Below are 22,029 nucleotides of genomic sequence, written 5' to 3'. Positions count from 1 at the left end.
TTAATTTTGATAATAAATTGTGAGAGTAAAATGTGCATTATATATTATTTATTTATTTGATCAATTATATATTATTTATTTTAGTATATCTAATAATGAATATAAAATTTTAAAAAATCTTTAAAAAATTTTATTTAAATTTTTAAATAGTCATCCTAAAAAGTAACTATTTATTCTAAAAACAAATATTATATATTATTTAAGATTTAAAAATAAAAATTTAATTATATTAATAGACGGAAGCATCTCGCCGGCCATTACGCGCTTTTGCAGATCTTTGCCCGCTACTTTTCTCTCTCTCTCTCTCCCCTTTTGAGTATAACGCACACAGCTATAGAAATGGAGACAATCACGAAACTTTAATAGATTCTTCACTCCCAATTCATCTCTGCACTAAAAAAAAAAAAGAGAGTAAATTTATACAGTCACCGTTAAGTCTTTTGGGTCCGCTCTCCACCGTCTGTTACGGACACCATCTGCGCCGTGAAATTCTTCATAGATCTTCTCCTACCTTTTGGGATCTAACAAAGTCTTGAAAGGTAAACGCAGATAAACCCCCATTTTCATTTTCAATTTCGTTTTTGGATCAAGAGTCTATATTAGAAGAAAAAAAAGGGACCCGATTTTAGTTTTTTTGTTTAGTTTCGCATTTTCAAGGATAAAAAAGTTTATAATTTCTTTATCAAAAAGAACAAGCCAGTTTCAGTTTTTATTGCAGACGTTTCGTTTTGGAGCATAAAGATTTGATCGTTCTTTCTTTCTTTATATAAGATACATAAAAAAATTAGATTAGAAAGGAAAGCAGGGTGTTTTTCTAATGGCGCCAAGCACAATCCGTAAAGCGATCGGGGCTGTGAAGGATCAGACGAGTATAAGCATAGCCAAAGTGGCGGGAAACATAGCGCCGGAACTGGAAGTTTTGGTGGTGAAAGCCACAAGCCATGATGAAGATCCAGCTGATGAGAAGTATTTCCGGGAGATCATAAGCCTCACATCATATTCTAGGGGTTATATTAGTGCTTGTATCGCTACGGTGTCGAAAAGATTGCGTAAAACCCATGATTGGATGGTGGCACTTAAGTCTTTGATGCTTGTTCATAGGCATTTGGTTGATGGGAACCCTTGTTTTGAAGAGGAGATTGTGTATGCAACTAGGAGAGGGATGAGGGTTTGAATATGTCTGATTTTAGGGATGAGGCGCATTCGAATTCGTGGGATCATGCTGGTTTTGTTAGGTTTTATGCTATGTATCTGGATGAGAAGGTTGAATTTTCGGTGTTTGAGAAGAAGAAGAGAGATGGGGAGGACAAGTTTGCTGAGAGAGATGAGCGGAATAGGCGTGAGTATGGTGAATTTAGGGATGATTATGACCGAGAAACTGATAGGAGATCGAGGTCTTATGGTGATTTGAATGATTCTTTAAGAAAAGATGTTAGGAAAGAGGGAACACCAATGAGGGAAATGAGGCCAGAGAGGGTTTTAGGGAGGCTGCATCAGTTGTTGAGGATTCTTGATAGAGTGTTGGGTTGTAGGCCAGCCGGTATGGCGAAAGATAGCAGGTTGGTTCTTGTTGCACTTTATCAAATTTTGAAGGAGAGTTTCGGGCTTTATGTCGAGATATGTGAAGCATTAGGGATTTTGTTGGATAGGTTTACTGAGATGGAGTACGTGGATTGTGTTAAGGGTTTTGATGCTTATGTTAGCGCTGCAAAGATGATTGATGAGCTTGTTGGGTTTTATGGTTGGTGTAAGGACGTTGGAATTGCTAGGTCATCCGAGTATCCCGAAGTGCAGAGAATTACGGATAAGCTTTTGGGTACACTTGAAGGATTTTTGAAGGAAATGGCCAATGGCCGGAAGAGTCCGGAGAGAATCAAGGAAGAGAAACCACCGGTTAAGGAGGAGCCTGAAACAAACATGAATGAAATAAAGGCTCTTCCTGCACCTGAGAATTATAACCCACCTCCTCCACCACCTGAACCTGAACAGCCTAAGACTGTCCCACCGCAGGTTACGGAGGACCTTGTGAATCTAAGGGACGATGCGGTTTCAGCTGATGAGCAAGGGAACAAATTGGCGTTGGCTTTATTCTCTGGATCACCCACCTCAAATGCTAATGGTTCGTGGGAAGCATTTCCTTCAAATGGAGAGCCAGAGGTGACTTCTGCATGGCAAACACCAGCTGCTGAGCCTGGTAAAGCGGATTGGGAATTGGCGTTGGTTGAGTCAGCTAGTAATTTATCGAAGCAGAAAGCTGGATTAGCAGGTGGTTTTGATCCGTTGTTACTGAATGGCATGTATGATCAGGGGGCAGTGAGGCAGCATGTGAGCTCCAGTCAGCTAAGTGGTGGGAGTGCAAGTAGTGTTGCGATGCCTGGCCCTGGCAAGGCTGCTTCTCAAGTGCTGGCTTTGCCTGCACCGGATGGTACAGTGCAGCCAGTAGGACAGCAGGATCCTTTTGCCGCATCGCTTACAGTGCCACCGCCTTCGTATGTGCAGATAGCGGACATGGAGCAGAAGCAGCAGCTACTGGTACAGGAGCAACAGCTATGGAATCAATACGGAAGGGATGGAATGCAAGGGCAATCAAGTTTGGCCAAGATCACAGCAAGTTCCGTCTACTATGGTGCTGCTGCACAACCGGTAATGATGCCGTATGGGATGCCACAAGTGAATGGCATGGGGCAGGCAGGAGGGTACTATTATCCGCCCTACTAAAAATACACATTATAATCATGGTTCCACATTATAACTATCACATCAACCATCTTCGTTGATGTATTTTGGAATTATATAATATTCTTGCATTGGAGTTTACATGTATTTACAGCGTCACCTGCATCAGAGGGTGCGATGAGTATAATACCTTTGATAAACTATGCAGTGCAAGTATCATGTTTTCCTTTTATATTTGTCTAAACATCACAGAGAAAAGAGATAAATCATGTAAACATGATATGATGTGAAAAATCATATTTATTATTTTTATTAATATTGATTAAATCAGAACTAGGGTGACAACTTTTTTATTTATCAAATTTTCCGTTTTGTTGACATCAAAATACTATATTGATAATTTATTTTTATTTTAAGTAAAATTATTTTCTTTATATGTTACTCAAGGTTTTTGATGAAAAACCATTTATTTATTTTAAATAGAAGGATAATTTCACCATTTTTAAATTAATTTTTTATCATTTTCAGTTAAATAATAATTTTTTTAATTATTATTAAATTAATTTATAAATTATAATTATTTTCAATTTTAAAAAATTAGGTTAAAATATATCATAAATCCTTGTACTTTTCAAAAGTTTAAAATGTAATTCTTATATATATATTCTTTAAAAAATTAGTCCCTATACTTTTATTTTAACGTCATTTTTCAAGAAATTAAAATTAAAATTTGTAAAAAATAGAAGCATACTTTTAACCATGGGTTTGATTCAGGTAGAATAAATCTGGAAAATGAAGTTAATTTATTATTATTATGAATGATAAGTAAGTAAATTTGTTACTTTTATATGATGATTGATGCTGATGAAGTGAAGGGTAGCAGAAGAGCAGCAGCGGTCATTTCCTTAAACGTTAAACCTCTCTTAAAAACCCCAACACCACCTGAATCCAACATTTGTCCGCATCTCCACCAATCCCCCAAATGTCAAACGTTGTCGTACTGGACAACGGTGGTGGCTTCATTAAAGCCGGCCAAGGAGGTGAACGCAATCCCGCCGTCGTCATCCCCAACTGCCTCTACCGCCCCCTTACCTCCAAGAAGTTCCTCCATCCCACCACCACCTTCTCCTCCTCCCCCGATGACCTAACCTCCGCCGCCATTCGCCGCCCCATCGACCGCGGCTACCTAATCAACCCCGACCTCCAACGCGACATCTGGTCCCACCTCTTCACCTCCCTCCTCCACGTCACCCCTTCCTCTTCTTCCCTCCTCTTAACCGAACCTCTCTTTTCCCTCCCTTCCATCCAACGCTCCACCGACGAGCTCGTCTTCGAAGACTTCGGCTTCAGCTCTCTCGTCGTCGCCGATTCCCCTTCCCTCGTCCACCTCTACGAGACCAGCTGCCGTCCATGTGGCCTGGTTTCCGAGGCCCAGTGTAGTTTGGTGGTGGATTGCGGCTTCTCTTTCACGCAAGCGGCGCCTGTATTTCAGAACATCACCTTGAATTATGGGGTGAAGAGAATTGATTTGGGTGGGAAAGCTTTGACTAATTATCTCAAGGAGTTGGTTTCCTATCGGGCCATTAATGTCATGGACGAGACTCTTCTAATGGACGATGTTAAAGAGAAGCTTTGCTTTGTTTCTCTTGATGTTGAAAGAGATCTCCAGTTTGCCAGGTATATACCCAAGTCAGTATTATTGCTTGCAATGTGTGCTTTATAACACTGGATAATGAAAAGCAATGTGTTCTGCGATTTTGAAATGATGTTGAAAATCTTTATGAATGTACTTCAATGTCTTGCCTGATGGTGATGGTGTTGTTCATGGTAAGGGTTATTATTGTTTGCTTGCAATGCGTGCTTTTAAAACACTGTAAATAAATAAGCAATTTGTTCTGCTGCTATTTTGAAATGGTGTAGACCGTTTTTACAGGAAACATGGAAAAGACAATCTTTTTAGATGTACTTATGTCTTGCCTGATGGTGTTACTCACACAAAGGGTTATGTTAAAGACCCTGAAGCAGCTAAGAGGCATCTTGCATTGACTGATGGGGCCTCTCCTTCAGAAGCTATAGAAACAAAGAATGAAACAGATCAGTTGGGAGTTATGGATAAAACGGCAGAGAGGAAGAGAGTTGATTTAACTAAAAATGTAGTGTTTTTCTTTCTTATTAAGTGGATGATTTTGCCTGTTCATTTCAAGTGATATTCAAAGTATTGTCTTGGTTGCCTGGTACAGGAGTTTGACTTAACAAACGAGCGGTTTCTTGTTCCTGAGATGATCTTCCAACCTGCAGATTTGGGTGTGTATCATAATCTTTCGTTTTGATAATTGTGAACATTAATTAGGGTTTTCCAGTTTATATGGGAGCCAATTTAGGGATGTTCTAGTAGTTATTTGGGGTTCGGAGGCAGAAGTTTGGAATTTAGCACTAGAACCCATAGTCTGGTTTGTTAGAGCATGGGATATAGAATAAAGCATTTGAGAATATGTGTTTGCTTAAATTACCAATGATGTAAGAAATGGGAACGTTGCTCCATTTTTTTGCCTAATACTTCAATAACCATAATGTGACTAGGTAATCCGTCTCTTCTTTTCAGGAATGAATGAGGCTGGACTAGCGGAATGCATTGTTAGAGCTGTCAATGCCTGCCATCCTTATCTTCATCCTGTACTTTACCAAAGGTGGTTTAATGTTCTTTCAATTACATTTCTATAAAAGCATCTGAAATTCTCAAATTTGATTTGCTCATGCCACTTACACGTGTTCAAATCTCGTGCTTGAACAGCATAATATTGACCGGTGGGAGCACATTGTTTCCTAGATTTGTTGAGAGACTGTAAGCTCAATCACTTCCCTGATTGGCCTGTATTAATATCATCTTTGAGGGACCACTTTGATTTATTCTCATATTTTTATGCTAAAAACTCAGAGAAAAGGATCTCCGCCCTCTTGTCCCAGACGACTACCAAGTCAACATAACAACACAAGAAGAGTAAACTCTCACCTTCTAATATGTTTTACTTCTTTGAAAGCTATTTCTTCCCATTTGGTAAATTCTTTGGGAATGTTGACAGTCCAATCCTAGGTGTGTGGCGAGGGGGTTCACTTCTAGCATCCAGTCCTGACTATGAATTAATGCGTGTGACTAAGGCAGAGTATGAGGAGCTTGGATCTGCACGATGCCGGAGGAGATTCTTTCGTTGAATTCTCAAGATCTTGAAGGTATTTTGTCTCTACTAGATCTAAATGGCATCTGTATCTGGCATATAGGCTTATAGATTTGGTCAGTTTTTTTTTTTTTTAATTTTGAGCCAAATCATGTCAGTTTATTGATACACGAGGCTGGATGTTGCTGGGTATCAAGTGCTCTTTCAATGCTGAACAGCATTCTTAAATGAAAAGCTTTGGCGGCTGACCCATGTTGTAAGAAACTTGAGCATTTTTGTCATGCTCGCTCATCACCTGGTTTTGGTGAATTTGCTATAATATGGCTCCTAGAATGTTATTTCTTGTGGAGCAAGTATCTTGGAGATGAAGTTAAGCCTCCATTCCATTACTCTGGTAGAGAAGCTACCTGATTGAACCTACTCATGAGAGGGAAATGACGTGTATTAGTCGCAATCTGTCTTCAAGTTGCACGGTACGCTACTCGAAAGTGCCCACCCATGTATGATTAATTAGGTTACGAAGTTTTTTTGCCATTTCTCAGAAACAATTTTGCTGTTGCGTTCGCATAAATCATCCATATTTCTTCATGAAAATATATTACCATATCCATTCCTGAAATTCCCACTTTTTGCTGAAAGCTTTTCTTACCATGCTTTATGATTTCCGCTTGCTAACGAAATGAACTAATTCCCACTGTTTAAAGATTGTTTAAGCGGAAATCAAAGGAGAAACGATAAAATTGATCAAATATAGATGTATATTTTTATCATAGTGAAAATGCCACGGTGAGCAACTAACAATCAAAGAATATGAGTCGAACAAATATCTTCTATGGCCAATAAATTTCATCCCCTCACTCCTGAGGGATGGAAGTTTTGTACAACATTCAGCTTACAACATATTTGACGGTTTCTACAACAGCCAGCTTCATTGGTATTCACCACCATAGATACTGCTTCCAAAACAAATTGGCATGCCTTCTCTGAGTGCCAGATTTGGGATACAAGAAAAATTCTTTGGGGCATACGAGACTGAGAGATGAACATTCTGCTTGCCTCAGGTGGTATGTTCTTTTCCAACAAAATACCCCACGCTATGTTTCAAAACTACTTCGGCCTACCCTGGTTCAATCTAAAAATGGTTGAGCGTCCATGCATAGGTGCACCAATTTCCTTTGATACTCCCCAAAATATTCACCAACTGTAATTACATCATCATTTCCTGGGCTTAGACCAGGCAAGTCAACCACTGAATCATTGGTTTCATCCTCTGAACCTCCTAAATTAGTGATAAATTGCATGTGAATTTCACGGCAAGCCAGTATGAACATAGCAGCTGTGTCTGGCTGTTGTGCCTCTCGGAGGGCTGCCAATGCCTCCTGGATTGCCCCAGCTGCAACAAATAAAATAGGAGCCCTGCATCCAACCACACACATCTTCAGCTTTAGAATGCAAATTAGGCATTGGACAAGAACAATAAGAAAAACAGTTGTACCTCCAAATGTTGTGTTCAGCATGAAGGACATGCTCTGCCCACCTTTGCAACACCCTGCAATAACAACAATGTTAAATAAAGGCAACCCCTCTGTTTAAGAATACAAAGGAAGATATCAAATTGATACATGGGATCAAAATTTCATCGACTTGGAATCAAGATGGCAGATGAGCATATTACAGGAACGGAAGGCATATGGTTAAACCATCACACAGGCAAATTTCAGCATATCTATGGAATTAAAACAGAGTAATCCTAATTCTACGAATTTTAAATGCTAGAGAAATCTAAAATGTCCTCCCTGAAGGCAAAAAAAATCCAGAAAGAAATAAACCTTGCATAATCAGATCCCTTTAAATGTGCAGCAGCTAAAGTAGCAGCATCAGTCCAGTATCCAGCATCTTGCAGCTGCATTTCGTTAAAATTACCGTCAGTCAAAAGTCATACAACAAGAATTAAGCATGATATGTAGCTGCTCTATGAAATGCTAAGAAATAATGACACTTAAGGGCTCTACTTAAAAGGATAAACATGATCTTGTGGAGCTTGCTTATGAAGTGCTTATCAAGCTTGTTAGTGGAAGCTAAATGAGCAAAGTTCACCTAAATTCAAACTCGTACTTATTTATTCAATGAGCCTGGATTTGTCAGTCATCTATGTTTTATGAGCTTGATAACCCACCAGAAATGCACAAATCAAACTCAATCATGAGCTGACATACATACCCTAGCCACTACAGGCTTCAAATATAGACATAAATAGGTAAATGCATACCTACATATATATAAAATCATGCATAACAAAAATATACAACAAAAAAACCCTAGAGATTCTGTTATACACAAAACAAGAAAAGAAACAACCATTGGGTTGGATTTTTATTTTTGAGGTTTGTCAAGAAAACTGAAAAAAGGATTTCTTTAACAGAACCAAACCAAACCTGTGAACAAGCTTCCTGATACCTCCCAACAGCACAGAGCAGATGAGTGCCAGATAGTGACCGATCAGTTCTGACCATGTTTGCAGCAACGACCTATATCATCATAGAGCAGTGAATAGCACCCAAAATAGACAGGCATTATCATTAAACCTAGACAATCACATGTTTTAATCAAGAAAGAGAGAAAACAACGTTAGCCCTCACCTTAACTGCCAGCTCAAGAAGAGATCTTGACACTGCAGAAGAAAGAGCAACAGCACGTAGAGCATTTGGGTAGAAGTAAGGACTCTCTGGAGAAGTAGAAAGCAATAAACTGACAGCACCTTCCAAGTTTCCAATTGTGATTAGCCTGCGCATGCCAAATACAAAGTACAATTACCAGCATGGAAAACAAAGAAAAGAACACAAACTTGGCCTAGCGAACAGTACTTTTCAAATGAGCTTATGATTCAACTGCTCCCTCCCTCCCTCCAACAATGCAGTATAAATAGCAGTTCCACAAACAAGATATTCTAGGCCATACCAAGCTAAAAGCCTAAACAAGAACAGTAGTTCTCATGTCAAGTAAATTTCCCATGGTCTGATGCTGATAATTTTTAGAATCTTCAAACTACAGCACCATAATTTGAAATCACATCAAGCATGCCATGGGGAGCATTGGAGGAAAGATTGGACAGCTTACTTTTCAGATTAATCTAGATTTAAATTAACTCAGTTCTATTTAGAAAGAACCTAAGAAGAAAATTATAATTACTCGAAAAGAAGACAACGGTTAAATAGAAACAATTGATCAAGACTGGAAAATCTAGGCAACTTCCCTTCCTCAAATTTTATAAACTTCAAAAAGTCTTTCCATACATCTAAAGATTTCCAAAAATCTTATGTATTCATAACATAGAAAGTATAATTAAAGAAAATTAAAAGATAAAACACACCGTCCAATAATTGCTTCTGAGAAACTAAGGCTCCATATTGTTGTTGCTAAGGCACTTTATTTTTTTATTATTTTTTTTTTCCATTTTCTTTTTACATTTAACTATTGTTGATAAGCAAAATTGAAAGAAAAAAAAAGGAATGTAGTTAAAGCAAAATAATAACATAATCAAATGAATAAACAACTCAATTGCATCACAAAACTAAGTTTTTAACATAACCACCCCATATAAAAATCACAATAATACATTTATCAGAAACAAATTTTCGCTGTTTCTTCTGGAAGCAAAAGAAGTTGCAAAAGTAACAAGGTTCAACATAAATATAAATAGATTCCGAACTTCTACATTGAGAAAGACACTGCAGCAATTTCATCATTCAACTAATTAACAATAGCAACAAATTAACATAAACTCACTCATGCACATGGTTCTGAATTGCCTCCTCTCCTTCCAATTTCTCATGCCAAGGGATACGCTCATTAGCACTTTCCCATAAGTCTTCTTGCTCAAAAGCCAGTAATCTAAGTTGACCTTGAGTCTGCTAACCAGAAAATGCCTTGCCATCAAAAGTTTTAAATCACAAGAGATATACAAGACCAACCCAAATAGAACATCTCACTCTTTCAATTATTTTATCAGGGCTGTTAAAAACCACTAGAAACTTACCAATGCATCCCTTTGCCCAGTTTCTGATGTTGATTTCTCCTTTGATGTAATTCTACTGAGTAGAGATTTGTCATCAAGATCAGAATTTGGCATTGAAATAGGTGCTTTCTGTGGGGACTTATTTATTAATTTATTCATCAAGTGGTTAATAGCACGAGGCAATTGCAACCAGAAAAGTGCTTCTGAGACCTCACCAAATGTAGCAGCAGCAAAGGCAAACCTTGCAGCACAACCCTTATTGACTATGGTAGCATACAATCTAGCCCTTTCATCATCAAGTATGCAACCTTGTGCAGTGAAACAATGGAAAAGCACAAGGATAAGGAAAATTAATAAAATGTTTAAGTAGTAGAATTGGAACACTAGATAGGTTATTAAAGCCTACCTTCCTTACGGTAAGGTTCTAATACTTTTAGGAGCAATTCTGGGACTACAGAATCACCAACAGATGGTAATTCAATCAGGTAACTGCGAAGGTCTTCTGAAGATGAAGCCATTCCTGGAACAAGATGGGGCCTCTTATCAATAGTTGTACCAGTAGTATTAAACCAAGAGGGTTTCACACCCAATTGTAAGATCATCCGTAGTGCCTGTAATGACATGAAATATTGGGTCAATTGTAAGTAACTCTTTGAACAGTCATTTAACTTTTGAGATAGCAAACAAATAAAATGAAGTTTCATGGAAAGTAGAACAAGGCCAGTAGGCCCATTTCAAAATACATTCCTCAATCCATTCAGGATTGTGACACCAACTCCAATGTATCACCATTAACAATTTTGTTTAAGGCCATTTTTTTCTTTTCAATTTAACACTTAAGGTAATAGTGTTCCATCAATCCATCTACTTTTAAAGAAACGTGAAACGTTGTACATGTCTCTGCTAAATGCAAATGATCTGTTAGCATCATGTGTTAGAAGGAACCTTCAGTAGTTGGCTGCTTGTATAAAATAAAACAGTAATACGGAATTATAGGTTACTAAGCCAAAATGAATAGGCAGAACATTGTTACCAGAGCATGGGGTGTAGGAAGTAATACAGGACAACATAAAGGCATCGGTCGAAATCTCTCTTTTATATTTCTTGGCAGTGCCCCAGGGCCCATTTTCTTGTCATTTCTGCATTTGCACAAGTGAGGTTACTAAATTGCAAAATATATCAACTTCATATGAATCATATTTTAACTAGCAGTATTGTCCATTTCATTTCAAAACTAAACACTGATTGTTTAACCTAACCAGTCCCTATCTCCTTGCTAGCCACTCCAGACCTATCTCAGCTTTCATTCTAATAAAGCAACCAAAAAGTCCATTCTACCAGCTCCAACCAAATTTTAACAAAAACTAATAATAATTACACTAACTTATGCTAACAAAAAATAGAGATTTCTATTTGAAACCACTAATATAGAGACTATCTACAAAGGGAAAAAAAACCTTGAGAACTAAGAAGAAATTGTGGCACATACATGTTCACCTCAATAAGCCGAAAGCTACTATCAGCTCCTGCCATGCATAAAACCAATGGATCATTCTTGTCGGTCCGCAAGTGCAACCAATCCAATTCCAATACCAGGGTTCCAGGAAATTGTGGTTGTAAAAGAGAATTGGCCAATGGGTCTGGTGAATCCTGCAAATACCAAATACTATATATTATGCTCAAATCTTGAAATATCCTTCAAAAGGTCCATGGGGCGAAAAAGAACCATCTATTCTAACTCAAACTTCTATAAGTTCACATAACATGTACCATTCACGGTCTCAATCAGAAAGAATCTAGCAATAAAAACCACATAATGAGGCTTCAATCCTCTGGTGTATAATTTGAATATGAGTTTAGAAAGGATAAAATGCCCAAGTGAGAAGACAGGTCCAAATTGGAAAGAATGTCCAGCAAAAAACCACAAAATAGGGTTGCAACCCTCTAGTGCATAATTTTAAGTACAAGGGCGCATTTGTTATAAGGGAAAGCATTCACTTTCCTTGGCATTTAATAGGTCAGAATCTGATCCTCATGTTTGGTAAACTGAAAAGTGCCCAACAATCTTGGGAATCTAACTCTCATTTTTGGAAATACTTTCCTATTAACATAGAACATGATTCCTATCAGAGGTGGAAACGTAACTTTCCCAATTGAAAAGTTAAAAATTAGCTTTGAGACAAAAATCAAAATTACCACATGCCTACTAGAGTATTTAGTGAACCAAACAAGCCAATGTAACTTTCTCAATTTATTCAGCACATTCCTAAGTAAAGCAAACAATGTAATGTTACTTTTTGAGAAATCACATCCTATCACAATCATGACATTGGAAAGCACCAAAAAACCTCCAATGTAGAAAGGATGCAATAAGTAGTAACAAGCACAAAAATGAACTAAATTTATCTTCCAATTTATGAAGGCACAGACCAAAGGAAGTTCACAAATAAAACATGTGAATGTAGAAAATAAAATATGGTAGTCCCATCTCAATTCTCAGGGGGAAACAATCCAACTTTCTAATGACTAAGAAAACACTCCAGAAACCTTTAAACACAAAATATCCATCAATTATTAAGTATAGCAAGATAATAGCAGCAGATAGATAAATGGAAGGCAGAAAATTTGATAAATGCATTTTCACACTTACAAGATCAAACACCGAAAATGTATTGTCATTAAATAGTACAGCAATACGCCCCCGACTACGGTCTCCAGCAACAACAGGTGAGAATTTTATTCTTCGAACTCCTTCTCTGTAAGTGTTGAAAGAGGAAGACTGGCCAGTAGTTACATCCCACCACCTTATGTTACCTGACCTGTCTCCCATGACCTGATAAATTAATGATATCAGTGAAGACAACAATCTTCAAGGCAACAAGATAACATACCAACTGGATGCAATAATTTAAATATGATACATACAACATGAGGCAAGCGGTAGGCCATGGCTGTAATCAATCCATCAGATGAAACAAATGAAGAAGAAGGCCATTTGGGTCTGGAAGACAAGCAAAGAATCCTTATTAGTGCAAGCAAAAAGGGAAAGGAAATGTGATTATATGTTATGAAAAATGTAGAATATAGAAAGAGAATACAAGTACTATGTGATCAGAAATAAACCAAAATGCCTATGGACTAAAAATTAGATTTATTCTGTACAAAAATATAAGAAAAATATAAGGAAAACTTACGCTAAAAATAAATAAATAAAATGCAGAAAATAGAAGTCCCCCCCCCCTTTTTTGTCCCTAAGTTCTTCATGACAAACTTGATGAGAAGGTAATCATTTTTCATTCAACACAATATTGGATTTCTGTTTCCATGTTATGGACATTACCAAAAATATAACACATAACAAGTTACAAGATTGTTTGTCAACAAGTTTAGGTTCCAAGATAACATCTTTAAGAACCTGATTATTGCAACAATGGCAACAGAATGCATATGTTAGGTGCATATTAATAGTGTTAAATCTACAGCCACATACAAATTTGTCAAGCTCCAAAACTGTTGTTGATTTTAGGTCCCATCACCAAAATATTATCACTTCACAGCTCAAGAAAGTTGTGGCTCAAAGAAAAGTCAATGTCCACAGTAGTAACACATTAAAAGTGAATTTTATATGTTCAAGACTACTACAGGGACTCAAATTCATGAAGTACAGATGTAAAGGCAAACACAAAACAAATGGCTCACATGTAAACCAAAATAAAGGAGATTACACATTTTCTAGTAGCATGTAGGTTCAACCTGATTCTATAACATTATATTAAGCATTTACAACAAATTATACCTGAAGTCTCGGATCCTCCGGCCATGAACCTCAAAGACTCCGAGTGCACCATTAACTAAGGCAAATGCAAAACTCTCAGAAATCTCATCTTGCAAATTATCAGAGTTCCCTGCTTCTGCATTTAGAAGTTACAGTTATTATAAGATAACCATTTGGGCAAGACAGAGGTCTTTGTAATAAGTGATGCCAAGTATAATATCCCACTTGAATCCGATGAAGATGCAATTGTGGTTGAGGTTGCCACTTCTGGTGCCACAGCTTTATTATCTTTATGGGATAATGATGATTCCCTCGAAGGACCTTTTTGAACTGGTCTGGGAACTGTTGGAAGAGTCCATTCCATTACCGTGAATGGAAGAGCTAATGATCTAAGCTACAAAGAAGTATAGAGCATAATAATTATCCAAATTAAAATATTAGACAGTAAATCAAGAAGAAATTTAGGACAGATGTCATATTGATTTATACAAGTTTTAGAATAAAACTAAGAATAAAAACAAAATCAATGACAGAGAAACAAGCGCCTAACGTAAATATATATTATATCAAGGAAAGTGAAATATGAAGACAAAATAATTCAGCATGAAACCTTCCATAATGAAAACTCAAGGGGAAAAATCATTAGTGGACCAGGGAACTCAAAAGGAAAAAGTAGAAGGAACTAACAATATACCCAGGATATTATTTCGGAAATTAGAAAGTCTTACCAATGAAAGGAGCAATTAACACATTTGGAACAATAGCAACCCGAAAAACTGCTGAAGTGATTGTGGAACTGTGAAACTCCAAAATTACTATTGAGTTTCATTATGAGCGATGCAGAAATGAGTATTTTGGTTTTCTATGAATTCCTATAAGTTTTGCACCTCAAAGATTTCAGGAGGCACTAATTCCAGTGGTCAGTTATGAACTTGATGGCACAACTGCAAACGATACCTAAACATTCTAATGCTAATTTATAGAACTTGATTTTCTCTTGAACAGAGAGATAAACAATATTTTTCTTCTCATATGAAGACACTAGTATATGCAAATGAATCAAATTTCATCTCTTCGGCCCTGCTTAAGTAAGCTCAAGCAATGCACGCACTCAAAATTCCACCAAAGAGCTATAAAATGAGCAAAAACATGTCATTTTTCCTTCTAAGCTAATATAAACATCGCAAATGACACTATGATGACAAATATCATCAGATTCTTTCTATCTCGGGATATTCTGCATATTTTAAAGCAAAGCCATGTTTTCAATGGAGTGCTGGTCGCTGGAAGGACTCAAACAAAAGCATTGCGAACAGCAATTTTGTATTAAGATGAATGATTTCTGAAATTTGAATATCATTATTACTTACACGTTTGGTTACCACATCCTTCATTGTGACTATATTATCTAAGGTTTATTAATTATGTCTCAAGTAGGGGAAAGAAAAAGAAAACATAATAGAGAGATAAGGGGAAATGAAGACAGGAATTTGAGGTAGAATAGAAGAAACATGAATAACTCATAAACTCTTAAGTCACTCAAAAAAAAAAAAGCACATCAAAGTATTACAGACATCAGCAATAAAATCCTAATATAAATGCAAAATTCCTACTTCCTAGCTAAAAATAAACCCTAAATAAAACCTTGAGGTGATTCTCACTCAATAAGCCTCCAAGAACCATGACAATCTTTCTATCTTCACTTTCACTACTTTATTTCTGCAACAGCACCAATACAATCATTTGAGAAGCCTAATGAAATACTAGACAGACAAATGAGGGAAGGCTAGTGAACATCAACCAACAAAATGTTCAACCCTTTACTAAGATGAAGTATCAGAAGCCAGTCATCAAGTCAAAATATCTCAATTCTTCACATATATATAGTGAAAAGAACAAGCTTACTGTTAGCAACCATTATCAGAAATACTGCAAGCCAGAAGAAGAGGAAGTTAAGCATCACACTCACCATAATTGGATTTTTTGTCATAGCCCAAACCTCAACAGGTGCATCACGAAATAAAATCAGAAGATACCTGAAAAAGTTAAAAATAACAATATATTACCACGTTCCAGAAATCAGACAGCTAGTTAGACAAAGAAGGGAGCAGAATTAGAAAAACATCAGACAAAGTTGGCCATATTCAGAACATATAAAGGGTTATAATTATCACATTATTAACAACCTCTAACTATGAAAAAAAATTGCATTTTCCAGAAACCAGGTCATTACATATTCTTTTACAAGAAATAAGAATCAAGGGAACCAGCAGGAAGAGATGATCCGCCATCTAACAGACAAGAATGCATATCACATATTTTCAAAGATACCTTGACCACCACGATAATTAATCACCCACCCAAAGCGGGGGCCTCCATTCTCTATCTCCAGGGTTTGGTGTTATGAAGCATATGCTAAAATTTTCTATTAGCCTTCAAGACCAACCTTGTGTGCAACTGCAGTTTCATTTTCCTTCTACAGATTAATTTTGACAACACAAGTCTAGGGTTTCTAATCAATATATATATCACCATAGCAGTTAATAGTGGCTGCATTGACTATTTCTAAGCTGATAATAATAATTATTAAATAACAACATACACAAATGGCAACACACGATAAAAACATGAAATATGGCAGTACAGCATCCATGTTACAGCATCTCTGCTTCCTCCTTTCCTTTTACTTTTTTGTAATACATGTTTACACTTGTAAGAGTAGCACACTTCTTATGCATCATAATATGTGGAAACAATCTAAAGTTGTCATATTGAAGGAGAAATTTTTGCATGAAGGGAAGTATGTGTCAATTTAAAGGATGCTGCCAAATGAATGCATTGAGTAATCAAAACGAGAATTTAGAAGGAAAACCTTCCAGATGAAGAAGTTCTTAAAGCTCTTATAGGTGCACGTTCTGGCTTTTGTAAGACCCGAAAAGTTCTGTTAAGCCCACTTCTTAGACAAGTCACAACAAGTCTGTTAATGTAGCCTCCAGTTTTCTCATTCACCTAAGTCCATAGAAGTACTAGTAAGGATTAAACTGTCGAACAAAGCAATGATATTAAACAAAAGGAAAGGAAGACTAGCAGAGAAAGAAGAAATGAAGCTAACTATGATGCAAATGACAGATATAGTCCTTGGAAACTTGATACACTACCTGTGTGTATGAAAACGAAACCAGTCTTGAATTACCAAGCCATCGTAAGCCCCTCACCATACTATTATGAACTGAAAAACTGGATGCAACAGCGTTGGCAGAGACATCAATGACATCAATTGTCCCACTTTGACTACCCAAAGCAACTAGTGGAACTGTTATTGCAGGATTATCTCCCCCACCTTTGCAGAATATAGTGTGATTAATAAACTTGTAAAAGTTTCACAAAAATGGAAATTCAGGAGGTAGATTGAGGAGGTGGAACTAACGAGACATAGTAGCTGTTAAAGAAGGAGATGGTACTGCCAGCATGGTCACCGTTGAAGAAAGAACCTGAAGCTGTCCAACTAAGCTAATCTGGACTAATGATTTGGCATATAAGTACACATGAATAACCGAAAGAACTTGTACCAAGGCAAAATAAAAGGAAGTTGTTCAGAAATAATAAATGCTTTTCATTTCATTCTCAAAAACAACAAGGAGAAAATTATAAACTTACAGGGCACCTAAACCATTCTTGATAAAGAAGAGAAACTCAATGACTGTTGTACTAAAATAAAATAATGCAGTTATGTCAACAAAGGCTTGGCAGACAAAGAAACCCATTATTTATTTAAAGATCACAAAAAGTAAAATATCTGGCAAGTAATAAGCTTGTTGATCAAATTACACTTCTTCCATTTCCTATGGATTCCATATATATCTTCCATACAGTTCAAATATGCAGTAGTTACTCTGATCTCATGGTATCATTTTCCAAGCTTAACCTTTGACCAAGCATAAAAAAGTAAGTTTGATTTTTCTCTCACTTTGACAGATAGGTATGCTGCAGCAGCAAGTGAATAAGCATTTCAATGACGCTCTATAATAAATAAAATTCCAAAACGCTGTTTGGGCCAGAAGAGTACCATAATTAACATCATGCTCTTTTCTAATACAAAGTTCAACATGACATCTGGCCAGTATTTTGAATCCCAGCTCAGCCAATTAATTTATGTTAAGATCACTTAATTTATGTTAAGATCACTTAATTTTATTGCACTTGCTGTCAATTCCAAGCAAAAATATGTTATAAAGCTAAAAGCTCAATGACCCAGCAAAAATTGGTCAAGTCTATACATGCCAAGGGCACTAGAAACAACACCCGAGAAAGTTTGGATCACAAACCCTTAAGCACAAAATGCATTTTAGCCTGGCAATTCCCTAATCTACCACTTAATCATAGTAAGCCGTTCCTAAATCATAAATTGCATCGTTAACAGAAGAGATTTGGGTTATCATAAAAGAAAGAAGAAACTATTTCCAAATGCAATAACAACTCTACCAAAGCAGTAATATCATGTCAAAAGTGGACTGAGTCTTCATATAAATGTATAATAGGAAAAGGAAGATATGCAATGTTAATATCTCCTATGTGTATATGTGTGGAGAGAAAGTAAAGTCATGACTTATGAGTGCAACTTCATAGATGGGAGGGCAGGTCAAGGAGCCAGCTAAAGGAGGAAAGAGAACAAAATGTTTCAAAGTTTCCCTTTGTTCAACTGATAAAACTACAGTCATCACATCAGCAAGAACTGAGGAACATTCAACAGGAAAAAGGAATATTTTGGCATGCCAGTTAGAAAGTTAAAGAATTTATTTACAAACCTTAAATGTCACATCTGCAAAGCCAAAAGTAGAGTTTGGTAGCTGAGTTTGACTACCATTTATGTTGTCCAGCTGCCTACTGCCTTCTGCAGCAAGTCCATCCTTAGTAGACACTATGGTGGTGGTATTTGTTGAATCAAGAGATAGGTTAGCAATATTTCCAGAAATTCCAGCATCCTTCTGCATAACTCCTTCCCCTTCAGCAGTCAAGATCCAGCTCCATAGTTTGCCATCATCAGAGATGGAAAACAAGCACGTCTTAGCAACAAGAGGAGTATCATCACAAAATTCAAAAGGATTATCAGAATCCACATCAGATGCACCATTTGATGAATCTGAATAAAGTTTGCTAATATTTTGAAGCGTTGACTCTGATTGGCTGACAAGGACTGCAAGAACTGATGGTGAAGGGACAGGTGAGCCAAGGGATGGCATCAACTCCTCCATTGTGCACATTACATGTACCTGTTCTCCTCTGTAATAACACCCAAATGAGAGCATCCTTTTAAAGGCAGAAATTTGGAAATTTGAATATCATTAACTACATTAAAGAAAACCATAAAACAAAAATATTTATAGGTTATAAGAGATAAATATGAAAATATGGTCTGATGCTTCAACTTGCTGTGACAACAAGGTATCACCTAGGAAAAGAACTCAACAGCTTTAATTGGTTGCAGATATGTTTCTATCTTTACAAGAGAAGATAAACTAATAAATAGCTTTGTATGACTGAACCGGTAGATTTATAGTTCTCAATCACAATTTGATAAAAACCATATCATACTTCAACCAATCAGAACATTCATAACTAAATGATTTTATGTGCAGGAAGCCGAGAATCTCTTATTATATCATAAATCAAAAGGATATTTCAAAGTCGTTCCAAGTACTTTACGTTGCCTAGTCTCCAATTCAAAACCTTCTCCATCTGTTTTCCTAATTTTGTTACATAACATTTATGATTCCTTGAATAACCCAAGGTGATGTGCACTGTAGGAGCTTATTTAATCGTAACAAGTTAAATTTGAATGAGGCCAGATATTGCAGGAATAATATAGAAATAGAAAATGCTTACTCTTTCCTTCGCCAGATGCTGATCTTCCCATCAAGGTGGGTACAATAAGCCAACTCCTGATTTGGATCAGGCAAAACATCAAGAAACTTGGCGCACCCGCGCGGCAATGGGGCAGAGAAAAGCGTTGTTTCATATTTCAAATCGAAAACCACCAGCTCCCTAGGAAACGTCACGTAAATGACGTTTTTCCAAAGCGGAGAAAACGCCAAACGCACCGCATATAGCGGGAAAACAGCAGAAGCAGGAGAAGAAGAAGTTCCTCCAGCAGCACCGGCAGCATCCTTTTCAAGCTTAAGAAACTCGGTACAATCAGTTCGAATCCGGAGTTCTTTGAGGGTAACATTATCATCTTTTTCTCCCAAAACTTTGACCGAAAGAAGAAACCCTTTGAGTCCAACTATACACAAATGGCGGGAGTCGAAAGGATCACGGCGGATACAGGATAGATATTCGGGTGAAGCGTCGTATTTGAAGATGCATCGAGAAGAGGAAGGGTTGTAAAGGGAAAAATAAGAAGGGCCAGAGATAGAAGCAAGGTGGAAACAATCGGAGCGGGCCTGTACCCAACAAAGGTCTTGGATACCGGATTTAGAGGAAGGATCGGGAGGATCAATGGAGAGGATGAGAGAACGGAGGCGGAAATCGAGGAGAGCAATACGGCCGTGGCGGTCGGCGGCGGCTAGGATGAGATGCGAAGAGGAAGGTTCTGTAGAGAGAAGGTCCCGACCAAGAGGGAGAGGGGTCCACCGTACGGAAGTGACGAAAGGGGAGAGAGAAGAGGAAGAAGGAGGAAGGGGAATGGTGGCAACGAGCTGGAGGGAACGGGAGTCAACTACGGAAACGGAGGAGCCGGAGGCGAATGCGAGGAGACCGGAGGGATTTAGATCAGCAGATCCGAAGTTGTTGCGACTGGGTGGGCCTGGTAGTGTGCAATCCCATGACTCATTGGGTAACGGTCGATGGGTCGGAATCGACATTTTCGGAAATTCAGCTTCGAGTGTCCTAACGCGTAGGCGATAACGGAGGAGAGGAAAGGAAAGAAATGAAAAGGTACATTACTGAATTTCTTTCATGGAAGAATGTTGACTCCAACGTTACTCCTCCGACTATCTGGACCAAGAGACACTATAGCCCATAAAATTTGTTTATACAAGACAGGAAGAGTTACTAGCAGAGGTTTGAAGAGCCGTGGAGGTAATTGGGTAAAATCTCTGCACTTGTTTGGTGTCCTTTTAGGGTTGGCAATATGATTATAAAATGTTCGATGTGGGGACAACGGAGTGTCCTATTGAATATCATCTAATTATATGATGTGATCAAGACATAGCATAAAAATCAAGCTAGGAACAAAATTGTTGAATCGCATCTTGGCATGCTTAATATACGAAGGTAACCAGTCAACTTTGAAGAAAGCAATGAACAATCATGATGTTAAATAAGTATAGGATGGGACTATGAATGTGATTATACATCCCTTTTTAAAAGCTTAAACTATGAATGAAGTTACACCATCTATTTTCCTTTCCAAATATATATATTCAATTTACAAACAAACATGTTTACACATATTTAATAACTTTCTTATGTTATGTTTGAGAGAGGCAATGTTAATTATTAATTTCAACCACTTTTTTTTAAAGCCTATATGAAATTAAGGATAATCAAAACTTGAATTAAAATTTTTATGCAAGTAATAATATTAGATGTAATGGTCTTACATTTTCAAAGGGAGATGCGGTTTTTAATTTTACAGATCATATTTTTTATAGGAATAGTTGACATAAAAATAACTTTTAAAATTATGGATTTTTATGTAATTTTTTTTCCATTTTAGCTTTTTTTCTTTCCTTCCATTTTCCTTTCCTTTTCAATTCGATATGAAGATAAAGATTGAAATTTGTTTATCCTTACCAGAATTAAATTGAATACCTCGTCTTTGCCCTAAATGTGGAGGGCATTCTTGATTAAGTTTATCAAGCTCAAAAATAACATTAATAAATAATTTTTTTACTTGAAGATAGTCATTTATCATTTTATGCACTGAAATATTCATTAAAGGGAAATCTTCAGGAAATAAATAAATGTAATTTCCATTGTCCCTTTAGAGTTAAATGAAGCATTTATGCGCATGAAGTCGTAATTTCTTTCTTTTTATTCATTTCTTGTTTTTTCTTGCATACATGTGTTTGTTTTTTTTTTTTGCCAAAATTAAGATTTCGTATAGCAAGAAAACATTTATTTGGCAAGGAACATGGGGATTGCATCCTTGAGGTTTAGTGGTGGCTTTATATTGCTTAGGTTTGGGGGAGTTATGATTTTGTACATGTAGTGAGCTGCTATTTTAGCATTATGCTTCCAACTCCAATTAGGTTTCCAAGTTGTGGATTTGGGTTTCAACACTTGGATTGTGCCGTTGATTCAAGGTAAAATATAAGGTTATGATAGATGACAAAACCATCACTGTAAATTATTTAAGTCTTAAAGCAGGAATGGTTGCAAGTAGGAGT

General features: G+C 37.0%; 3 protein-coding genes across 4 annotated transcripts; 2 read left to right on the top strand and 1 right to left on the bottom strand.

Moving 5' to 3' along the window:
* The first annotated feature begins 254 nt into the window (after positions 1-254).
* Positions 255-3,033, top strand: LOC107933163 (probable clathrin assembly protein At4g32285). Its single transcript, XM_016865328.2, is given in 3 exon segments — positions 255-539; positions 772-1,166; positions 1,169-3,033. Coding segments are annotated over 2 exon segments (1,899 nt in total). The 5' UTR covers positions 255-539; positions 772-817; the 3' UTR covers positions 2,719-3,033.
* A 366-nt stretch (positions 3,034-3,399) lies between these two features.
* On the top strand, positions 3,400-6,468 carry LOC107933161 (actin-related protein 6). Its single transcript, XM_016865326.2, has 8 exons — positions 3,400-4,353; positions 4,610-4,829; positions 4,917-4,980; positions 5,279-5,363; positions 5,468-5,518; positions 5,612-5,674; positions 5,757-5,904; positions 6,008-6,468. Exons 1-7 carry the CDS (start codon positions 3,659-3,661, stop codon positions 5,884-5,886), a joined length of 1,308 nt encoding a protein of 435 aa, XP_016720815.2. The 5' UTR covers positions 3,400-3,658; the 3' UTR covers positions 5,887-5,904; positions 6,008-6,468.
* Positions 6,469-6,589: 121 nt separating this feature from the next.
* Positions 6,590-20,965, bottom strand: LOC107933162 (WD repeat-containing protein 11). 2 transcript variants are annotated; one of them, XM_016865327.2, is made up of 20 exons: positions 19,523-20,965; positions 18,445-18,919; positions 17,067-17,154; positions 16,798-16,979; positions 16,512-16,648; positions 15,609-15,675; positions 13,865-14,033; positions 13,661-13,775; positions 12,790-12,865; positions 12,515-12,697; positions 11,354-11,514; positions 10,898-11,003; positions 10,271-10,475; positions 9,886-10,172; positions 9,636-9,757; positions 8,489-8,633; positions 8,285-8,377; positions 7,679-7,752; positions 7,345-7,398; positions 6,590-7,265 (listed from the first exon to the last, which is right to left on the bottom strand). In XM_016865327.2, exons 1-20 carry the CDS (start codon positions 20,497-20,499, stop codon positions 6,977-6,979), a joined length of 4,005 nt encoding a protein of 1,334 aa, XP_016720816.2. In that variant the 5' UTR covers positions 20,500-20,965; the 3' UTR covers positions 6,590-6,976. The 2 variants fall into 2 exon arrangements, 1 of the variants encoding a protein (XP_016720816.2); XR_005930235.1 differs by lacking the exons at positions 6,590-7,265; positions 7,345-7,398; positions 7,679-7,752; positions 8,285-8,377 and having other exon boundaries at positions 8,600-8,633; positions 9,636-9,775.
* Between the last annotated feature and the right edge of the window lie 1,064 nt (positions 20,966-22,029).

This window comes from Gossypium hirsutum, chromosome A07 (genome assembly GCF_007990345.1).
Source record: "Gossypium hirsutum isolate 1008001.06 chromosome A07, Gossypium_hirsutum_v2.1, whole genome shotgun sequence".
NCBI lineage: Eukaryota > Viridiplantae > Streptophyta > Magnoliopsida > Malvales > Malvaceae > Gossypium > Gossypium hirsutum.
The sequence above is the reverse complement of the archived record's forward strand: the minus strand, read 5'-3'. Positions and strand labels throughout refer to the sequence as shown.